General features: G+C 37.0%; 2 protein-coding genes across 5 annotated transcripts in view; both read left to right on the top strand.

Annotated features, from left to right (window-relative positions):
- LOC119783030 (CUGBP Elav-like family member 3) overlaps positions 1–4,570 on the top strand; it is a 35,586-nt gene extending 31,016 nt beyond the window's left edge. For 2 of the 4 annotated variants that reach the window (XM_038284305.1, XM_038284304.1), the window contains exons 14-15: positions 91–252; positions 3,502–4,570. In XM_038284305.1, the coding sequence (XP_038140233.1) occupies positions 91–218 (128 nt within the window). In that variant the 3' untranslated portion in view covers positions 219–252; positions 3,502–4,570. Of the gene's footprint in view, positions 1–90; positions 253–516; positions 616–3,501 lie in introns of all 4 variants that reach the window. The other 2 variants (XR_005280745.1, XM_038284306.1) reach the window with 2 other exon arrangements.
- A 2,304-nt stretch (positions 4,571–6,874) lies between these two features.
- The window catches only part of cers2b (ceramide synthase 2b), a 28,795-nt gene continuing 16,198 nt past the window's right edge, over positions 6,875–19,471 (top strand). The window contains exons 1-2 of the mRNA XM_038284334.1: positions 6,875–7,341; positions 16,536–16,758. Coding sequence (XP_038140262.1) covers positions 16,586–16,758 — 173 coding nt within the window. The 5' untranslated portion in view covers positions 6,875–7,341; positions 16,536–16,585. The remainder of the gene's footprint in view (positions 7,342–16,535; positions 16,759–19,471) is intronic.

Below are 19,471 nucleotides of genomic sequence, written 5' to 3'. Positions count from 1 at the left end.
TTCTGAAAGATAAGATACTGTCATAGTCTGCATCTAAAGCAAGGTAAGAGAAAAATAACACCCTGATGGATGTTATCTATCTCTTTTTAGGATTTGTGAGTTTTGACAACCCTGCCAGCGCACAGGCCGCTATCCAGGCAATGAATGGCTTTCAGATCGGAATGAAAAGACTCAAAGTGCAGCTCAAAAGGCCCAAAGACGCCAACCGACCATACTGAGCAACAATGGAGAAGAGGAAGAACAAATAGAGAGGTGAGGAGGTAGTGAGGCAATAAACGGAGAAATAAAAGTGCAGTATACTTCAGGAACAAAATAATTGCAGAACAAAGCTAACCGTTGGTAAATTTATAACAGGAGAAGCTTGACATTGCAGTAAATATGTATTGGGTAACTCCTAAAAGCAGGAAAGTAAAGATGATGAGATATTGTTTTCCTTTTTTATTTATTTTCTTTCACAATCTTATTTCTTCCCTGCTGTTTTGATCTTTCCCGAAACGGCAACTTACCTCACCCAAGATCCTCCCGTCAAATCATAATTCACGAGGACCCCATCGCTATGGCAATGGTTGCCTAGTGACCGATAAAGCCCTGATCCCCCCTTCCTCTCACATTGTTGTAAGTTGATTGGTTGGCCTGTGTTTGGGTTGCTGTGGCGATTTTATTGCCTGTGTTGGTTCTGTCACCTCGAGCAACCAGCCATGCGTTGACCTGCATGTCCTGTTGCTGTAGTGATCACAGACTGTGTTTGGTGCATTGTGACTTTATTTTGTATTGACCTGTGCACATACTGATCAATAACTCTCTATAAGCCAGGACTGCACACTGATTCAACCGATCTGATTGGATATTTGATATACTTAATCACTTTTATCGTAATCTGATAAATTCTGTAGCAAAGCTTGTTATTCTTTTTGCAGCTTTGTTTTTGATCAGTTTCTGTAGTGTTCTGTTTGGTGTCATTATTATTTGAACAAATGGTTGGGGTAAAATAGTGAGCGTGGACATCTGTGTGTGCATATGTTTCTGTGTTACACTGTTAGTGTGTAATGCAGGACAGAATAATCTTCGCTGCATTGCCATCTGCAATGAGGTGTCCATTGTTTTGTTTTTTATAACGCACAGGTGGAGACAAGCACAGGGTTTATGCTCTGCTGGGGCAAAACATATATGTTTTAGGATGTTGCAGCATAAAATGGCAGGCCATGGTGGACAAGAAGACTTGACATGTTTATGGTATGCAAAAAAAACAAAGAATGTGGCTGCAAACTGATCTAAGGCATGGGATATACAGGCAAGAAGGGTTAGACCAAGTCATGTCTTTGATGCACTCTATTCATGGGCGAGCATGCATATTGTTGAGCTGTACTCTGATAGGCTGACTTCATTATCTTGGATTGTGACTCTCTTATAATGTGAAGCTACACTTTTTTTTTTTTTTTTTGCTCCTCCATTTCTCTTTTAGACTTTTTTATGTCTTTTATATCACTGCTTTTGTAGCCTTTACTCTCTCTCGACTCTCTCCTTTGTTCTATTTTATCTTCTCACCTTTTTCCGTCTCTCTCAAATGTGGATCTGCTTTTTTCATCCCAATCTCTTTAGACTGTTTCTTCTAGCTTGTTTTGAGGTGATGGGTATGTGGTTGTCATGGAAGAATACGTGCCTATAGCCATCAAATATAGGAATTCTGGGAGAGAAAAAAACAAGACTAAAGAAAAAAAATCCATCTTAATTTCGATCAGACTGGAGTGTAGAGGCAACATCAAAAGGCTGCACATAAATAAAAGATTTTCACTTTTTCTGTACTAGATATAACATACAGTGCCCTGTCAAAGTAATTATACCCTCAGAGGTTTTACAAGTTTTACCAAACTGCAACAACAAACATCAATATATTTTAGTGGGCTATCACCAAATTGTGTTTAATTATGATGTTGATCCAACGTAAAATATAGTTTATAAAACATATTTACTATTAAAAATCCTAAAAGTGCTGGATGCGTTTTGATTCAACTGGAGTTCCCTCTGATACCACTAAATGGATCCAGAGTGAGGCTTCGCCATGTTCTTATTAGTTAACTGAGTCCACTAGTGTGTAATATAATTTCCAGTTGTTCTATAAAGACAGCATCAAAATGAACACACCAGACAAATCAAAGAAAAGTTTGAAGAAGGGTTATAAAAAAATATCCAAATCTTTGGGATTCTCATAGACCATTTTTCAATTCATGAGCTGGAAATGAAGAAAAAAAAAGTATCAAACAACTAAAAAGCCAGAAATAGATACAGATTACTGGTACAAGTATTTTCCTGCCTTCTGCCGATGCATTGCAAGAAAAAAAATCATATTTAAAAGGAAGCCACAAGTTCTGTTCACTTTGGCTCAAAACTTGTGGGGACAGAATAAACATATAAACAAAGCTGCTTTGGTCAGACAAAATCAAAACTGCTCTTTTTAATCTACATACAAACACCCATGTGTGGTTAAAAAAAAAAATTGCAAGGATGCAAAAACAAATGTAAGTATCTTTGCGATGGTTTTTCAGACAAACTCCAGATAAAATATGAGGAAGATTGTGGCTATTGTATTAGGAAATTTGAAAACTGTGTTGATAATAGGGGGAGTGGCAGCCTAGTGGTTAGGGCATAGATTGGAATCGTGAGTCCCGCAGACTGCCACTCTGGATCTCTGAGCAAAGACCCTTAATCTCACACTGCTCCCTGGGCGCCCCACGATGGCAAACCACTGCTCCCCGAGTGAATGGGTTATGCAGAAATACATTTCTCCAATGTAAGATCAATAATAATATCAATAAAGTTCAATTATTATTATTAATACTTTGATAAGGCACTGTATAGTTAAGGAACTAAAAGCTTCAGTAAATTAATATATAGAGATGGATAACAGTTAAAATGTGTAAAACTTAAGTCGGATCTTATTTTATGATTAAATTGTCACCCAGAATTTCTATACTGCTAATGCCAGAGAGTGATGCATGTTGGTAGTAGTGTTTGCTTGCCATGATCCAGGGGAAACCTGGTGCAGCAGTTGCTGAAATGCGAGTGCTCAGAGTTTTATGAACAAAACACACACCCAAACACACATGATTTCTTTTGATACCATACAGTCACACTAGGAAACATCGACGGCTTACCGTATTTCACTGCATGATCTACAGAGACACTATACAGTATGTGAATACATTAAAAGCACCATGATTCGCTACTGTTAAAAAAAAAACGTTTGCAACCGTCAATTATGCTCGCAGACTGAAACCAAAATAAAAGGGGAAAAAAATTACAGAGAGGAGCAGTAAGTGTGAAAATTGCTCCAGTTATGCTCAAACAGGAGTCTTGTTTGATGGATGGGGCATGTTTGACAAAATGTGGAGCTCACAAACCCTCACAAAGCTCTAGTTCCTCTACAAATCTTAACAAACTGTTATTTGTTTCTGTTTCTCTTGTCCCTTTGCCACTCCCTCTACCCTCAAACTCCCCTCACAGGTGACTAAGAGTCCAGCTGAAGGTGAAGTCCCAGGGTTCATTGTGCTTTCAGACTGTCTTCTACCTGTGATCGTCTGTGGAGTGCTACGAGACATACAACACACAACTAACACACACAGACACTAATATACACCACAGTACTCTTAATTTTGAACCTCAATGCTGAAATGTATATAAAATGCACAAAGCAAACAGACGCCTGCTAACACTCAGTCAGAACACACAGTTCACACAGGTTACGTATCCATACACCCCACAGCTTGGTATGACCATAGCGTGTATGGAAAAGGATGTTTAGTACAACTAAGAGAACTCAGACCACGTGTAGGAAAGGCACCGATAAAAAATGCTGATATATCAGTTCAACAGACTCTTAACATGTCTAACTACGTGACAAATATAGAGGGATTGATGTTTCATAATAAAAAAAGAAAGAAAATTAAAAAAAAAGATGGCTAAATGAGTAGGTTAGAAAGAGTTTGGAAAGGATCTGAATGAGCTGTATATAGTTAGTTTACAAAGAACAGCATAAAAAAAAAAAGAAAACGTGCAAAAAGAAAACTACTTTAGATAAAAACACTGAACAGAACACTGCGACATAATTATTATTATTATCATTATTATTCTTATTATTAATACAACTAGTGACATCATCATTCTTCATGAAAAAGCTATTACATTCCAAATTGTAAAATGGGGGGGGAAAAAATCACAAACCTATTTTAAATTTTTACTTAGATTTTAGGTGAAACGTGGGGAGAAGGGAGGGAGGGGGGGGTGCACTTTTACTCGGGAGGTTTTAATAATTGAGCTATTTTTTAATTTATTTATTTACTAATTTAACAATTATTTTGTTTATGGGGAGAAACCGTTTGAGTGGGAATGCAATATTTTGGTTTTAGGATTTTCTAGAGAAAAACTTTTCAGAGCCTGTTTCTGTCAGACTCTTACAATCGAGTAACTATATTGTATCTATTAACTATTACAGCAATTATATTTATTTCATATTTATTGAATCCTGTTTTTGATCCACTCTTTTTAAGTTAAAAATAAAAGGTATCATACTAAATAGCTTCCTGTCATTATTATTTTATTATTATTGAATGTGCTGTTGTGTTTTGTGAAGGGGGGGGGGTGGGGGGGGGGGGGGGGGGGGGGGGGTTCGGCTGCGGTTGAAACTTGATACCAGTAGGGGGCGTGCTTTGAACGCATTCCTAAAAGAAAAGGTTGGGTCTTATCTCCTGAACTCATTTATGAGTTTTGCTGTTTATCAGCAAAATTAAACACTTTATTTGCGTTATCGCCGAGTACAAGATTGAAGTGGATTACCCTCTCCCACAGAGTTTACCGTTTATTTCCCTACATTAACTTATCACAAACATCCTCATAAGTGTGCACAAGCATCATTAATGACAGTAATAATACAATCTAATTTTATTAACCTAGTGCATATAGTTTAATCTTTTTCAGTGACACAAGTTTAGTTTATTAAAAAGTAAAAAAATAAATCTATGAGACATCAGGTTATGGTATGTTGCAATACTGCCTAACATTAAAAAATGCGAGTAGACTTTATATTAATATTTGTTCCTAATCATCTGTATTTGCAGTGTAAGGTGCTTCAAATAACAGCATAGATAGATGTAACCGAAGCCCTACTCAGCTTGTCCTGCTGAACCGGATGCAACTATTTAAGAATGTTTTTTACATGTTACAGATTAATGTATAACTCAGGTCATTGTGTTCTTTGAATCCACCTTAATGTTCTTTAGTTATAGGTCAAACAGGTCACAGGGAAAAGAGCCTGAGCTGGAAAAAAAGGGAACCCAAACCTCAAATGATATTGATCTGCAATGACAAACATTTTTTTATGCATTGTATTAATACATTGTCATATTTTTCAAAGAAAATAGGGAAGTAATTAAATTGGAACAGTGAAAATTTGATGAAGGATAAAATTTAAATTAAAAACACACCATTCAAATTAATTTTATTTGGATAGCATTTTCTTTTTATCCCTTGTGCAAAACAAATTGATTCCACGTATTTAAATCTAATAAACATCAAGATTCCGGAAATACAACATTAAAATGCATATAAAAGAATTGACTTTGCACCAAAATATATGTTGATTCTGTTATTTGTATTACATGAGCACGGTTGTTGTCACTTTTCTACTGAAAAACCTATAATGGCAGTATTGTAAGCCTGTACTAAAATAAAATGTTTGGGTATTCCTTTGGGTGGGAATACATATTTTAAAAAAAATAAAACGAAGTAAAAGCATAAAGTAAAAATTAGTGTGGAGGGAAATGAAAAGTTGTACATCCAAAAAAGCTGTACGTCAGAAAAAGCTAAGATGTGCAGATATACACGTTAAAAAGTTATTTTTTTAATAAAAAAAACATAAAGGACTCTATTTTATATGGAGTTCCCCCCAACCCCCGTTCCTCAGTGAGGTCTAGAAGCACAAGATCTATATTCAGCCATTCAGCAAAGATATTGCTACATGGCTGTACATCTTATTTTTGGCATTCAACCAATTAGATGAGCCCTTGAATTATAAATTACCTACTGTAAATTAAGTTGAAAAAAAAAAAAACTTTACAAGTCAAGAAAAAAAGGTAAAAACCTAATTGAAAAGTTAAAAAGCAAAGTTAAAAAGTTAATAACCCTAGTTAACAATTATATTTAGGCTTATAAACTAAAAATGTATTTACCAGTATCAGCATTGATGCCACTAAGGTTATGTTGTACCAAAAAAAATAAAAAATGTGTTTCTTTTAATCTCGGAGTGTTTTTCTTGTTATTTTTCTTGATATATTCAGGCAAGTTGGCGTTTCTTCTTATTACATTGATATTAATTTTTGTAAAATATCCATATTTTTTTTACGTTACAAAGGCAATAAGGTATCCTGGATTCCAATAACACTATTGGCAGGAAATAAGTATTTCACTTAGTGCCCAATAAAGGGTTCTATCTATCTATCTATCTTTAAATATATATATATATATATATATATATATATATATATATATATATATATATATATATATATATATATATATATATATATATATATATTAGACTTAGACAGCTTTATATTGTGTACACGGTAAAGTGTTTACTTAAATAAATTATTAATAAAGTAAACATAAAAATAGCATAAAATCAAATGATAGCTCGGAACTACGAAAGAATTAGGGCTACTGAAAAAATTAAGTTAACTGATTTTCAGTCAGAATTCTCACTTTTTTCTCAGATTTCAGACTTTTTTCCCCTATTTTAATCTGAAATAAAATTCATAAAGCAATTTGCTCCGGCGTAATCTGCGCCCCTCCCATCATGTCTCTAGCCCCTCCCTCTCCGTCACCCCCCTCTCTCTCCCTCCTGTGCCCGGATCCCCTCAGTCCGTTCTCTCTCCAGCAGGCCCGACCCGCACATCTGTCCGGGCCATAGCCCATGTAGACCCAGCGGACTGCACACAGAGAGGGGCTGACATTAACAGGGACCCGGCGAGAGAAAGAAGGAGCCTTAACATTTGTTGGACGAAAACCCGACTAGTTTTATCGGAGCACCCCAAATATTGGCTCTCTAATTTTTTTCCCACAGTCCTGAGAGGGGAAAAACTGACTTCTTAGTCCGTTAAAACTAGTCCGGATCTGGAGCAGCTGAACCCTTCTGAGCGGGCAGGGCACACACGACGGGACCGTTAGGTTTACATCCAGATAACAACAACCTGGTCTACGCAGAGGGAAAGGACATTAAAAACAGTTTTTTCCCGTAAAAGGCCAAATTTCCACGCTTCTTAACAAAACAAAAAAACAAAACGAACCAAAGTAAGTACTGTTTCATTTTCATGTCGGCAAACAGTTAGCAGTTTTTTTGAGTGCTGCGGCAGACGTACGGTCTGCATCCTGTTTCTCTATAGACGTCATTACGCTTCCATGCAGGAATCCGCTAATGCAACATAGCGGGGTTTATTTTTGTGTTTTTACTTTTTTTTGTTATTACAACATTCGAAGACATGGGTAAAAGTGTTTAGATGGGAGCTAAAAGTTCATATCCTTGTCTGTTTATTGCTGGGAAGTGATGCTAGCTTGTAGCGTAGCTGATCTGTGCTAACAAAGTTTCCTTACCAGTAGCCACCACAACAATACCAGTACAATTTTATGAACTATTGACATCTGATGTTGTTTTTTTGTCACAAATAGTGCTTAGATTCACTATACCTTTTAAAGTTATTGTAGTTTTTTATTAGGCAGACCTCAACTACTCCCCACAAAAAGTGAAGCTCCTCTCCAGATTTATCTTAAAAATGAGCAAAGATCACTCAGGATATAGTTTGTCATCCAATTTTTGGTGGAATATTTTTCCTTTATCGTTTGGTTTTCTGCATCAAAGTAAGATTCAAACTTCTGTCTCTTTCAAAACCAATCTTGCACCTCTGGTGGCATCATAAAGTCGACTAATCAGGAAGCTGTATTAACGTGTTTATTTGTACTTTTTATTTTCATTTTTAAAATCCACATTAGGGAAGACCTAATGTGACATTTTCTCACTATGATAATCTTTGAGGTTAGTTGTCCTCCACCTTTATAGATGTGTCTATTTGAACACGCCTGAGTATAATGGTGACAACATTAGCAGGACTCTAAGTCTTAAGTCATGTGACTAAGGCTGATTATTTCTTTCCCTTCACTTTATGAGTGCAACATACATAGCATTGATGTCCTGATACTTTTTCATATCTGACACAATACTGTTACTTCAGCTTTGAGTATATTAGTTGATACAGGGGAGTGGTTGCCTAGTGGTTAGTGCATAGAGCCTGGAATCCTGAGGATCTGAGTTCGAGCCCCACTCCCACTGACTGCCACTCTGGATCTCTGAGGCTCCCTGGGCGCCGCACAATGGCAGCCCACTGCTTCCAAGGGGATGGTTTAAATGCCGAGAGTTCATTTCTTTGCTCTGTCCTTGTGACAGTGTAATGACAATAAAAGCTGGGGGGAAAAACAAGACATTGGTCCAATACAGAATCGGCACAAATCAGAAATGCTTTTATTACCTATTTTATTTTGTGGAAAAATTGATCAGAGAATTTTATTCAGAAAAAGAGCCTACAATAGTGGGTGTAAGCAGATTTGATCCATTTATCATTGACCAATGGGTTACTAGAGATGCACTGATCAGGATTTTGGTAGCCAATCACCAGAATCAATGTCTTCCCAGCCCAATATTACTGATCACTGATTCAAGCATTAAATCCACAAATTCTTCAACGTCGTCTCATGTTTATTGATATTATATAATTAAGTAAAAATTAGATTAGAAGGCACCATTTTAGGGAAGGAGACCAGCTGTTTTCAATTTAACATGAAGAGAGAGAAATTAATGTTAAAGGATGAAGTGGAGAATGTTCCTAAGAGGTTTTTTGGTAGCTCTTAAAAAATTGGTTTTAATTTAGCCCTAGGACAGTAGTCTGCATCCATTCATATCCAAAGAGCTATTTTGTATTGAGTCCGGCCAAGTAAGTGTTGCTTAGAGCTGAAAAATATAACCTGACTTTTAAAAAAAACTGGCAATCATTTTTGTTTAATTATCTCGTATATGAATTTAGTTACATCTGTAACAACCACCAATTTAAGAATTTCTATTTTTTTAAATAATATTAAAACACATAATTTCAAAAAAGAAAAAATCTCTCTAAAAACATTTTTGTTTCTTTTAATGTCTTTCATTTAGTCGCTCTGCATTCTATGCTGCTGTAAAAAAAATGTTTATTTAATCATACAGGCAACTTTGGTACACCAGTGTTTAGATGGTGCAGTTGCATGACTAAACGGCAAACAGAAACAGCATTTAGCCATATATTCTAACACGCTGGAAATAGTCCTTCAATCCCCGAAAAAAAATATCGCAACTAATAAGTCTGGCTTTGGGGGTTTATTTTTTATTTTTTATTTATTTTTTGTTGTTGTTTTCAGTGCTATAAACATTATAAGGGATGTTATTGTATCACTCCATGCTCTTCAGAGCTGTGAATATGCCTGTTTCCATGGCATTCAAGCTCATCAAAACACTTGAGTGTATGACAGAACGGTTTTAGCTTCCCAGACAGGTTTATAATGGTTAAAGTATAAACTTACTCCAACATCTAATGAATACTATATGATTTTTGACTTTCCAGTTAATTCCAGAGGGGAAACGCTACTAAAGAAATACAGTAAACGCCTCACTCTTAATGAAGTGTTAAAATTAAAATACTGTGAATTCAGAGTTTATATAGTTGCTGTACCTGATATAAGATCTCTACGGACAGGAATTCACCCCCATCCCTAACCCAGTTATAAATAGTGTTTAAGGGCGCTGGCACAAAATACAGGTGAGATATGGAAGTAGAAAAACAAACGTCTTTCTTCTATGTGGTTGCCATTTTTGTTCCAGAGAGGAAAGTGGAGAGGATCAGTCAAATGTCATCTGTTTGGTCGCTCACTGGACGGTGATTGTGATGCAGTTTGGGATTATCAGAGTCAAACTGCAGCAGAGTAGAAACATTAGCGTGTTTTTTTTTTTTTTTTATGGTGTTTAAATGATAAGTAGATTTTTGGTTCCATTCATTAAATAATCAAAACATGAGTTGCACAAAAGCATCTGTAAATGTTATGTCTTTAAAAATCACATTTGAAATTGAAAAGGCAGAGAGAAGAAATGTAAAAACTAGCATTCAGAGTAGAAAGTCTTTATAGTGTGCCTAAATTAGCTTTACCATCACTTTGTGGTTTATTCATTTAGCCCAATTTGCTTAGTGATATGAGATAATGTGCTAGTAAATTATTAATAAAGAAGACGCCTGGCGTACTTTCTTGTAATTGGCTTTTACAAGGGTGCTTTGTGATTGGTGGCAAACCATCACCTGTTTAAAAAAATGCATTTGTGTATTGAAGCACATCAGGGCATTCTCAAAAATCCACACACAAATGCAGTGAAGTTTAAAGACTAATGGTACTTTGCAATTAAATTTCTAATTGTTTATGGACCAGAAATACTATGGTAAATCTTGCTCTGTGCATGTATGGATCTTGTGTGCTTGCATGAATCATTCTGTGCGTCTGAGGATCTTGTCCTTTGTGTGTGCAGATTTTTATTTTTTTTGTGGCTGTGTGAATCGTGCTGGGCATGTGTGGATCTTTTCCTGTGTATGTATGAATAACGTCTGTATTTGTGAAAATGGAGACCGATCCAGCTCCATAGAAAAATTGCTACTGACTGAAATGTTACATTCAAGTCAAGATCACTCATCACTGTATTTAAATACTTTAACGCAAGTTTAAGAAGCTTAACTTTAACATCTGTCCCTCAATTGACAATGTTTACATCAGGGGTGATCATATGCAGTCCTCAAGAGCTATTATCCTGCAACTTTTTAATACACCACATTTCTAACACACATGAATCAAATGAGTGGCTCGTTACCAAGTCTCTGCTGAGCTAAATGCAGGGATTGAGCCTTTAGATTAAGGCATATAGAAGAGATGCATCTAAAAGTTACAGAATGGTAGTTGCTGTTGAGGAGTACCTAGTTTACATGCTTGTTGGAAATCTGATAACTGGGAAACAGTTAATAACTGCTCTATCAGAACTGATCCATTTGCATCCACTTCAGAAATGTGATTTTGAAGAAATGTTTGTCTAGATGTCCAATGCTACTGCTGTGTTGTTTTCAGTAAATATAAAAGTAGACAAATGGCTGGTATTTTACATAAGACTTTTAAAAATTATCTGTTTATGTTTACTTCTGTCAAAAAGGCCCCTTTCAATCCTGCAGTGCTTGCTATGACTGTTGGTTTTTTCTTATTCTCCTGCTCAGGGAAAGACTGTGGGACTTTCTTTGCCTTTTTCTTTGGTCGCCCAGATTTTGAACTGGCAAAAGCGATCAGAGAAAATTTTTTTTATGTGCAGATGGAAATCAGAGTACCGGGGCGAAATCTAGCCATGGTAATCTAATGTGTGTTAATCAAACATCCTCTGATTTTACTTTTTCGCATTTTGTTGTTGAAAGGATCATTTCAGAGATCAGATCACCACGGGATAACACTATAATCGCATTTCTGTGTGCATTTAACCACACTCCATGATTACATCTTCTGTCTTTGATTGTTTTCAGTAGTGAGTAATCAGTACTTCAGTCGAACCTGATAGAGTTTGGTCCTCACCATTAAATGAACAACCAATCAGAGGCAGACCTAATCACCCAAAGAAACCCAATCTTGGCTTGCATCAACTGAGGTGAACCATTTAACATTGCAATATCCCACACGTCCCAGACAGGCCTATTCATAGCAACATGCTAACTGACTGACTTCCAGCATCAATAATTAATGAGTGCCACAGATCAGTAACTGTCTTCTGATCTCTACCTCCAACACAGCAGACTAGAAACAGCTCAATAAGCTGTTTGCTTTGAGATGATTAAACACAGTCTTTCATTTACAGAATTATGTTTTACATGCAAAAAAGCACAATTTATTTTATTTTTATAACAAATATTAGCCGTGCCGTCAAAGTTCCTTTCCCCAAAGAATGCCAAAAATGTGAGGGATGAGTATTCTTCATTTATCCTTGCTAGGAAATGCTTAACGCATGACCTGAGTTAGTGCTGACAACCATGTGCAGCAATGAGCTCTGTTCTCTGTCCAGCCTATTTTGCTGCCATCACAGTTATCACAAACATCAGATTGTAAAAGCTTTGAAATTACCATCTCTATCCTGATTGAAAGTATTATGGATATTATAGCTTTTAGAGTAACCGCTCAGTTTCTCTTGTATCATTCAAAGATACTAAATACTGTGCAATATTACCATTAACTTTGGTTTTAAATGCAGGGTTTGTTATAGAAAGCCCTCAGAAAATGTGCACATTCATTTTAAAACCACGCTTTTTTTTCCTGTCTATTCCCACCTCAATTCATACTCGTGGGACAACATTTTTCTACCGATATGTGGGTCAAGTATCACTTTACTTCTCTTGATAGTTGGGTATAAGTACCTCCATTATCAGTCGCAAAATAGCTAAAAAAAAATCCTTTGTTTGTTTTTTTACTTTGAAGGCTAACATTATTATGATTTTTTTTATTTCTTATAAATCTTAAATCCCCAACTTCCTGAACTTCAACCAGCGCCTGTTTCTTGTTTTTCATTACTGGACAAACTGATTAATCCAGGTGTGTCTGACATCAGTAACCATAACGACAATGGCCTGACACACCTGGATTAATCAGTTTGTCCATCAATGAAGGACAAGAAGCAAAGGAGCAGGCTGAAGTGGTGGAGTAAAAATATCTTCTCAAATAAATCCAGAAAGACAGTACTTAAAATCATGTCATCTTATCTTCAAAAAACTGGACTAAATCTAAGGATTTAAGGAAACATAAATAAGATCAAGTAGGTGGCGATAATGCTCCATTTGGTTGCAAGACGCCAGTAAAACAACAAGAAGAAGAGGAAGAAGTGGTGGAGTTGGCCATATAGTCCATTGAAGGATTTAACAAAGTAAATGATGTACTTACAGAAAATAAACCTTTCATGGAGAGAAGAAGTAAACAATTAATTGAAGATATATGAAAAAACAGTTTAAGTACCGGGAGAAGGACAGGAAAGGTGAACAGATGAGAACAATCAGGTGAGAAATCGATGCCAGCTGAGGAAAATTAGGAAAAAGAATAGGGGAGGAAGGGAGAGAGAAATGAGCAGCGGTACATTAAGAAGAACACAGGAAAGGAACCAGACATAATACAATAAAACACAAGCACCAATTTATAAAGTAAAAGCAACAACAGAAGAACATAAACGGATATAAATAAACTTTAAAAACACTTGACAGTAATATGCATTGCATAAAAAAATAAGACCCATATTCATAATTCTGGACCAAGTTTTTAATCACCCACTTATCATTTTTAGGATAAACTACTTTACATTGCGAAGAATCTGTATGCTAAAGGTTTTTTTTTATAACAAATTATAAAACATTCGTTTGCTGAAACAAAATATCTTAATCTAAAAATCCTCTTTCACCCCTTGGTACTCATTCTTCATCCCTAAAGCTGCTTATCTAAGGGGTAGGATGTCCCGGTTGTTTATCCAGAGAAGGGGGAAGAAAAGCCTTTTTTTTAAGGGTCAAACTTAAACTTGCAAAGCCCCCAAGCTTGTCCTAGTTAAACATATTTTTAACAGCTCAACAAACACAAAAATATCTAGTTTTACCTGTTGAAAGGTTTTATTTTTCATGACTAAATCGTTAATTCTTAAGAAATTATGATGATCAAACACTTTATAACTTCTGTTTTAGGGTTTGATGTATTGCATGTCACGGTTTTTTTTTCTAAAAAGCTAAATGAAATGTAGTATTTCTATTTAGCAATCAAAAGCAAAAACTAAACACTCATACTAGTTTATTTATAAATGTATTCTGGTGTCAAAATGTGTGTTCTAATTATTCAAGGGATTGACATACCTTATTTGCAGTCTAACAAAGCATGCTTTTACTACATGAAAATTTGATGATTTGTATACTTATTCAAAGTCAGTTATTTTGAATCAACTTCATTCAAAGCAGTTTTGTGTTCTGTCAGTATATTTTTTCAATACATCATTGGGGATAATCCTTGCAAATGGGATGGATCTGAAGACATGGTGTAATCTGTTTTAGTCATTGTCAATATTGGAAAAGTTGTCTTGTTTTTTGTTTGTTGTTGTTTTGGTCATTCGATATGATTTAGTTTCCAGACAACTTTGCAGTCCTTAAAACTTGCTTTGTATTAATCTCTTAGTTAAAGTGTCATTTCTGATTTTGGATTCATAAACTCGACAGCACTCTGCAGCTGTCTGTACCGTTTTCTTATAATACTTGCCAAATCCTGTGGTTTGAATGATTCAGCTTGCAGTGTGAGCATCCGAAATACAGTTGGTTGTGAGTAAATGGGTGGATAAACGGATGGTATGGTCCTAATGACTCATAGTCAGAGCACATTTTTAGTCTTATGACTTATGGTTCCCCTGGCCAGCTCAGTTTCCAGCCTCCGATGATCGTTTTTGTGAAAAAGATTTTACCAAGCAGTGAGAGTGAATGGCGTCTAGAATGGATGGTGGCAGTGTGTTTGCATTCCCCAAATACTCATAGGCTCTGTGCCACGATCCTCTTGGATACTAACCCCTGTTTGATGCTTTTTCTTTTTTAGAATCTGAATATGGTTGTAAACCCAGGATTCAGGAAGACCGGGGGTGATTTTCTGACAGCTTGAATTAAGAGCAATGTTTCCAGTCGCTCTGTGCTCACCATGTATATGAATAATGTAGAAGAGCAAGTCTGTCAGGGAGAGAGAGAAAGAAAAAGAGATCTACTTTGCTCACTCCCCCTGTTGAAGGCATTCGTAGCTTTTATTGGGCCTTTGAAATGGTCAGAGTGTCATCATGTGATCTGTTTGGCCAATGGCATGAGGATTTTTGAAAGCAGTGGGGGAAAAAACAGCTTAAACATGCTGAATTTCACTGGATGACCTAAACAAGCAGCTCTAAAAATATTCCCCAAACTGGAGTCTGCAAAAATAACCCTCCTGGACTAAGCGAAATTTTAAAGATTTCTTTGGGTTTTTTGCATATTTTTTCGACCCCCTTGCCTGCTTTTTGGTGCGTTTGTCCAGGTTGTTAAACCTAATTTTATTCCTTATTTGCTTAGTAGAAGTTTATAGTCTGTTGTTTTTATGAAAATCATTTTTGAATTGCAAACACAGTTCCACCTGCCCTTTGGACTGCTCATTTACGTATCCAATTCTGATTTGGCTACAAGACCTTTTTGTGTGGCTTAATGAACACACACAATCTCATTATTCAGCTAAGCCTGCATGGCCTGGCACGGATCTTCACCAAAGCTAGATCTGAAGCCTCCGAAGTGGAACAGCTGGCAAAACATAGGAGGAAAATAAGTAGCTGTGTTCGAGGAAAACAAGGTGAAGCCCTCTATCAACAGGACAGAGAAGCTGTGACGACTAAATCCGACCCGCTCATCTGTAACACCTTTTAATGAAGCTGTTTGTATCTCCAGCTACAACACACCGCTCCTGTATTCTTTTATTGGGTTGCAATGCTGTCGACCAGGATGTGTTTTTCAGGTCACATTTTAAGACTAGAAAAATGCCCACAAAGTTGGACAAATTTACCAAAAATATGCTATTAAACTTTCTCCAAATAAAAGGTGGTTGATTTAGGGAAATCTGCAACGCTGTCATTTCAATCCCTCAGTGTGGAACTGGAATCAGGAGAGAATATTTTTACTGTAAATTCTTTTGTTTCTTGGTTTAGTTAAAATTTTAAAGCACTGATTGTCTATTTGTTGTTTATGTCGAATTACTATCTTCAAAGTTTCATTCCTGCTATGCATTTATTTAACATTCAACCCTTTTCTGCAATATTGGGTGATGAGAATGAGAGGAAAATGTCTGCCTCTGTGAGTCAAAGAGGGAATCCTTGATAATGGGTAGCAGCAGGGTGGGGACTGGAGTGGGAGTGAGGCGGGTACATGCCTTTGGCATTTGCAGGAGTTGCTGTATGCGAATGATAGAGGCATGCCAGCCCCGCCCCTCTCATATGAATGAATTATGACTCAAATCCCAGAGATGGCTCTTCTTTCTTTGCAGTCATCCTCTTACTCTCTACCACTCCCCCAACTCAGCAGTGGATATGCTCACCATTACTTCTGAGAAAGAAGTAGCTACTTGTGAGTTTGTCGTAAAGGTGTGAATGAAAAACATGTGGACCTCCATTTGTTTCAGCATGCTGCCAGAGATCCGTTATGCACTTAAGGAATACGTGCTTCCAGTGAGGGTTGAATAGTCATAGATTTAGATTAGAACAGTGGATGTCCTTCAAACAGATTAATTTGGCTGCAAAATGCAGATTGAACTGGAGGTGGAAAGGTTACAGTTACTATTTATGGCTATGTTGACTTTTTTTATTTTATTTTATTTTTATACAGGCTGATAAATCGACAAAGGGGGTGCTGAGCTCTGCGAGGCGTGCTTCAGGATGCTGTCGGAGCTGAGCGAATGGTTCTGGCAGGAGCGGCTGTGGTTCCCCGAGGGTCTGGGCTGGGCTGACCTGGAGGATCGAGATGGACGAGTATACGCCAAGGGCCGTGATTTATGGGCGGCGCTTCCCATTGCGCTGGTATTCCTCATTATCCGGCAAATCTTTGAGAGGTCAGGACATTGTTCACTCTGTCCTGTGGCCTACCTGGGACCCTCTACTTTTTGTTCAATTTAAACATTTGCCTTCTTCGTGTCAACACATCTTTCTTCTTTTTTTGGTGGTTTTACCTTTCACCTGCTTTGTCCTTTACTTTCTTTGTCAACTATTTCCTCTTCTATCTACAGCCAAGGCTACTACTAGTCTCCCCCTACTAGTCAACATTGCATATTATTGTCTTTATATTTAACATATTTTACCCTCCTCTTCACCTTCTGTAACAGATATTGTTAGAAAATGGTTGTAGGACACGTAGAGCAAACAAGACAGCCATAATATTTAGATACACCTACAAGGATGATTAAAACCACTGCCTATAGTTTTCATGATATAAAATATGGACATTTTCGTTCCCAAACATAACCTGTTTTGTATTGAGTTTATAATGATTTTAAGAAAGCATCTCTTAGTTCTGCCTAGTTTGACTATTTTATTTACATACAGGTGCTGGTCATAAAATTAGAATATCATGAAAAAGTAGATTGATTTCAGTAATTCCATTTAAAAAGTGAAACTTGTATATTATATTCATACATTACATACAAACTCATATATTTCAGATGTTTATTTTGTTTAATTTTGATGATTACAATTGACAACAAATGAAAATCTCAAATACATCATATCAGAAAATTAGAATATTACTGAAGACCAATAAAAACAAAGGATTTATAGAAATGTTGGCCAACTGAAAAGTATGAACATGAAAAGTATGAGCATGTACAGCACTCAGTATTTAGTTGGGCCTCCTTTGGCCTGTATTACTGCAGCAATGCGGCGTGGCATGGAGTCGATCAGTCTGTGGCACTGCTCAGGTGTTATGATAGCCCAGGTTGCTCTAATAGTGGCTTTTAGCTCTTCTGAATTGTTGGGTCTGGTGTATTGCATCTTCTTCTTCACAATACCCCATAGATTTTCTATGGGGTTAAGGTCAGGAGAGTTTGCTGGCCAATTAAGAACAGGGATACCATGGTCCTTCAACCAGGTACTGGTAGCTTTGGCACTGTGTGCAGGTGCCAAGTCCTGTTGGAAAATGAAATCTGCATCTCCAAAAAGTTGGTCAGCTGCAGGAAGCATGAAGTGCTCTAAAACTTCCTGGTATGTGGCTGCGTTGACCCTGGACCTCAGAAAACACAATGGACCAACACCAGCAGATGACATGGCACCCCAAACCATCACTGACTGTGGAAACTTTACACTGGACTTCAAGCAACGTGGATGAAGTGCCTCTCTTCTTTTCCTCCAGACTCTGGGACCTTGATTTCCAAAGGAAATGCAAAATTTACTTTCATCAGAGAACATGACTTTGGACCACTCACCAGCAGTCCAGTCCTGTTTCTCTTTAGACGCTTCTGACGCTGTCTGTGGTTCAAGAGTGGCTTGACACAAGGAATGCGACAGCAGAAACCCATGTCTTTCATACGTCTGTGTGTGGTGGTTCTTGAAGCACTCACTCCAGCTGCAGTCCACTCTTTGTGAATCTCCCCCACATTTTTGAATGGGTTTTGTTTCACAATCCTCTCCAGGGTGCGGTTATCTCTCTTGCTTGTACACTTTTTTCGACCACATCTTTTCCTTCCCTTCGCCTCTCTATTAATGTGCTTGGACACTGAGCTCTGTGAACAGCCAGCCTCTTTAGCGATGACCTTTTGTGTCTTGCCCTCCTTGTGCAAGGTGTCGATGGTCGTCTTTTGGACAACTGTCAAGTCAGCAGTCTTCCCCATGATTGTGTAGCCTATAGAACTAGACTGAAAGACCATTTAAAGGCTTTTGCAGGTGGTTTGAGTTAATTAGCTGATTAGAGTGTGGCACCAGGGGCCATCAATTTTGAACCTTTTCACAATATTCTAATTTTCTGATATGATGAATTTGAGATTTTCATTTGTTGTCATTTGTAATCATCAAAACTAAACAAAATAAACATCTGAAATATATGAGTTTGTATGTAATGTATGAATATAATATACAAGTTTCACTTTTTAAATGGAATTACTGACATCAATCTACTTTTTCATGATATTCTAATTTTATGACCAGCACCTGTATATCCCAAAGTTTAGGGAATATACGCTGATTTAAAACCTGGTCAGACAGGATGCGCAAACAATTAAGAACAAAATATGTTGGCATTGGTTGAATTTTATTGCAAATCTGGGTCAGAATGGAAAAGAATATAGATGAATATACTAGAAGAAGACACAAGATATTTACTTTTCATGAATCCTTATACGGTAGTTCTTTCAGTTTTTTGTTTAAAACTTTCATCTAGGTAATATTGAGAGCAAAAGAGGTTCAAGCATTAAAGTGTTATGATTTAACATAACAATGTGGTAGAGCCATTATTTATTAAAGGGATAGTTCGGGATTTTTGACATGAATCTGTATGGCATCCCCATCACCAGTGTCATGCAATCACACTGACTTACCCCTGGCAGCATCCTGTGAGCAGAGTTCTGGTCCAGCTTTGGTCAAGCCGAAAGTAGTCCGGCAGGTTTGCTAGACCCAGCGAAATAAAACGTTTCTCTTTCCAAAACATTATGTGTTCAAAAGAGTGACAATTTTGCATCCCAAAAACATTGTAGTGGAAAAAGTCACACGTCGTTATCACTTGGTCCTATTTTCTCTCTGTTCGTATCAGTGCGCGCCGTCATTCTGACAGCGAGCTCA

The sequence above is a fragment of the Cyprinodon tularosa genome, unplaced genomic scaffold, assembly GCF_016077235.1.
Source record: "Cyprinodon tularosa strain WSP-4 unplaced genomic scaffold, ASM1607723v1 ctg2, whole genome shotgun sequence".
Taxonomy (NCBI): domain Eukaryota; kingdom Metazoa; phylum Chordata; class Actinopteri; order Cyprinodontiformes; family Cyprinodontidae; genus Cyprinodon; species Cyprinodon tularosa.
This window is presented reverse-complemented; position numbering and strand designations above follow the sequence as displayed.